The sequence below is a fragment of the Centroberyx gerrardi genome, chromosome 12 (assembly GCF_048128805.1).
Source record: "Centroberyx gerrardi isolate f3 chromosome 12, fCenGer3.hap1.cur.20231027, whole genome shotgun sequence".
Lineage (NCBI taxonomy): Eukaryota > Metazoa > Chordata > Actinopteri > Beryciformes > Berycidae > Centroberyx > Centroberyx gerrardi.
In genome coordinates this window covers 12,514,822-12,518,071 of record NC_136008.1, presented here as the reverse complement: position 1 = coordinate 12,518,071, position 3,250 = coordinate 12,514,822, and the positions used below count along the sequence as shown (strand labels likewise).

The following is a 3,250-nucleotide window of genomic DNA, read 5'->3' as shown; positions in this document are numbered from 1 at the left end:
CGCAGGCCCAAGAAGCCCAAAGAGCCCGGAGGGCCTCTGTACGAGAACATTCTGCCCCTGGGGCGGCGGGGAGGAGGGAGGGACGGAGTGAGGGAGGGAGGAGGAAGGAGGGCACGCCCCCTTTCTCCCCCTCTCTCGCTCCCTGTGCCCATACCCCTCAGCCCCACCTACACCCCTCCTTCACCCTCCGCCTCCCTACCCTACACGTCCACGTCCTCCTCCTCGACCACTTCATCCACATCCACTTCCTCATCTGCCTCCTCCTCTCGCTCCACCTCTCCCACCTACTCCTACAGCTCCTCCAGGAGCACACGAGACAGGACTGGAGGGATGGATGAAGAGGAGGATGATGAAGATGAGGAGCTGACGGAAGAGTCAAGCCTACTCCTTGGGAGAGGGAGAGAGAGGGAGCGCTCAATCATACGACCTCGCTCCCTCAGCCACGGTCGCCTGCCACCGCCCATACCACCCAGGAAACCACGTACATCCTGGGGTGACAGAGAAAGGGAAAGAGAAAGGGAGAGAGGCGGGAGCCAACTGTCTCAGCTCCAAGAGTGGTGGGCAGGCTGGAGTGAGAGAGAGAGAGACAGGAGTGGCACAGGAGATTCTGAGAGGCAAAAAAGAGAAAAGAAGAGGAGAAAAGAGAAGGAGAAAGAGAAAAAGAAAAAGAAAAAGAACAAAAAGAGGAAAAAGAGGGAAGAGAGGGAAAGAGAGAGAGAGAGGGAAAGGAAGCGGCGGAAGGTGAAAAAGAAGAAGAAGAAGGCGTTGAAGACAAAGAAAAGGAAGAAATCAATTGGGGGAAAACGTTCCGAGCCAGAGGAGGGAGATGTAGAGGCAGAGAGGGAGGGAGAGGCGGAAGGAGAGAGGGAAGGAGGGATACAAGACTACTCTTCCTTCTCCAACCAGTATCGGAGCACATTTGGGGAGAAGGGGCGGGATTCTGCATGGGAAGGAGAGAGGGAGAGAGGCAGGAGAGAGGGAGGAGAGGAAGAAGGGAACGACAGGGAAGAGGAGGACAGTGGCAGAAGCAGGGAGAGGCGGCCCAAATCCTCACGCCATTCCAGACATCGAACCCCCAGTAAGCGCTACCCCAACCTCAACAAACTCCCTGCATCTGTCAAGTTCTGGGTGACTGGTAACGGAGGAGGAGACGGCTCTAATACTCCCCCAACCTCCCTCCACCCGCTCCTTCCATCCTCCAAGCGGCGGAGGAGTGGGGGGATGGAGAGAGACGAAGGCGGGAGAGGAGGAGAGCGGCGTCCTTTGTTGATGCATTATGAAAGAGAGAGAGCGCAAACGAGGGAAGGACTGTCCTTCCACGAGTGGGACTCTGAGGATGACGAAGACGATGAGGACGAGGAGGAGGAAGAGAGGGACAGAGTGAGGCAGCGGGTGGAGGAGAGGGTACGGAGGGCAGGCAGGGGTGCAGTGTCTGAGTCAGAGAGGGACAGGGCCAGGGCAGAGGAGAGTTACTCCGATGAGGGCTCGTCAGGGGAGTTTGGCCGCTTCGAAAGGTACTGGGAGGGAGGGGCAGGAGGAAGCACCAGTGGAATAGGAGGCATAGGAGGAGGGGGCTGGTTCTTTGGCACCTACCCCTCCAGAGAGAAAGGGGGCAGTATCAACAGTCGGGATGATTCCCTTCTGGGAACTCGGGCAGAGGGCTGGATAGGTGCTGATTTCTGGGGCTCGGGGCCAGGTATAGGGTGGGGTTCAGGGGGAGGGAGTGGAGGGCTGGGCTCTCAGTGGCCGCCGCCTCCCGCAGCCCTCCCTCCACCCAGAAGATACTGGTCTATGGACAAGATCCCCATTAAGGGAGAGAAAAAGTGGAAGAGTGGAGGAGGGAAGGGCAAGGGGCGAGCTAGGGACAGAGGGGAGCAGGAAGCAGCAGGGGCCACCATGTGTTCCTGTAGCCTTTACCCCCACCCACACCCTTACCCACACCCCCACAGCCGCTCACACACCTCTCACTCCAAGAGAGGAGCCACGGCCCTTTCCCACAGCCAGGAAGAGCTTCTCCCCCACTGCCACAGCTTCAGCGGGGGCTCTCGCCCTAAGCCTCTGCCCCCCAAACCAGACCCTAGCCAGGCCAAATCAGGCAGCCAGTCTAACCTCAGCCTCAGCACACAGACCCCTGACCACCCTCCTCAGCCCTCGCCATCGCCGCCGCAGCAGCCAACTGTGTCCCCCACCTCCCTCCCGGTGCCCATCCCACCTCCGCCCTCCTCATCCTCTGTCTCACCCCCAGCGGGGGTAGGGATGGCGGGCCAGGGCCAAGCTCAGGCTTCGGCCAGTGCCAAACTCCAGTATCAGAGACTGCGCTCGGTGCCACAGCCACGGAGGTTCTACTCCCCTCACCTGCCACTCAAAGCCAAGAGCCTGTGCTCCCGCCGAGGGTCGGCCCACTTCTCCAGCCTGGAGAGCGAGGTATGACAGGGGGAGACGAGAGAGGGAGACGTGGGAGCGAGCACCACTGCTAATGACCACCATGGTGCCGTGGCAACTGGAGCCAGGGACGACACCAGAGATACGGCTGCCTTGGTGACCACAGATGGTCACCTAGCGACCATCGCTACGGGAACTAATATGGACAGTAGCTCTATCGCCAGCACTGCTCTGTGTGAGAGCAACACTATCGCCACCCGCTCTCTTGTGCGTGTGCTAGTGAGGGCGACAGTAAGACGCCACACCAGAGTGACCTACGTCCGTTTGGATGGTTCCCATGACGATGAGAGCGAAGGCGAGGCTGCATCACCGGGGGCAGCAGCTCCAGAACTCCTCCTCCGCTCAGAATTGAGCTTTGTGATGTCATCTTCGGTTCTCCTCCCCTCCCCGAGTCACAACTATGGATAAGAGTAGTCTCCAACCTGTGAGTAATGATGTCATGTTTACACACACACACACACACACACACACATACATACAAACACATACAAACACACGCACACACACATAGAAACACACACACAGACACATGCTCAAAACGTCTCCCTCCCTCTGGCTTTGAGAACGAACCCTGTTGGATTGTGGAGAGACCAGCCCTCTCCTGTAAGATCCCAATGATTGGTCCACAGACTCTGGCTCCCTGTCCTCATTGGCTGAGAGCCACGTCTGGTATCTGTCTTTTGAACTGGATTGGTGGACTGCTTCATGGCGTTGGAGAGACTGCCCCCTCTTCTTCCCTTTTGTAAATCAGTTGATATAAAAAGCAATGCAGTCACCTCTCTCATGCACTCTGTCTGACTGATCACCT

The 3,250-nt window shown here is 58.1% G+C and overlaps 1 protein-coding gene across 1 annotated transcript in view; it reads left to right on the top strand.

Annotated features, from left to right (window-relative positions):
* The window catches only part of grin2db (glutamate receptor, ionotropic, N-methyl D-aspartate 2D, b), a 27,743-nt gene extending 25,313 nt beyond the window's left edge, over positions 1–2,430 (top strand). The window contains exons 16-17 of the mRNA XM_071905012.2: positions 1–764; positions 1,080–2,430. The exon at positions 1–764 is cut by the window's left edge and continues 116 nt beyond it. Of these exons, the coding sequence (XP_071761113.1) occupies positions 1–764; positions 1,080–2,430 (2,115 nt within the window). The remainder of the gene's footprint in view (positions 765–1,079) is intronic.
* Positions 2,431–3,250: the final 820 nt, after the last annotated feature.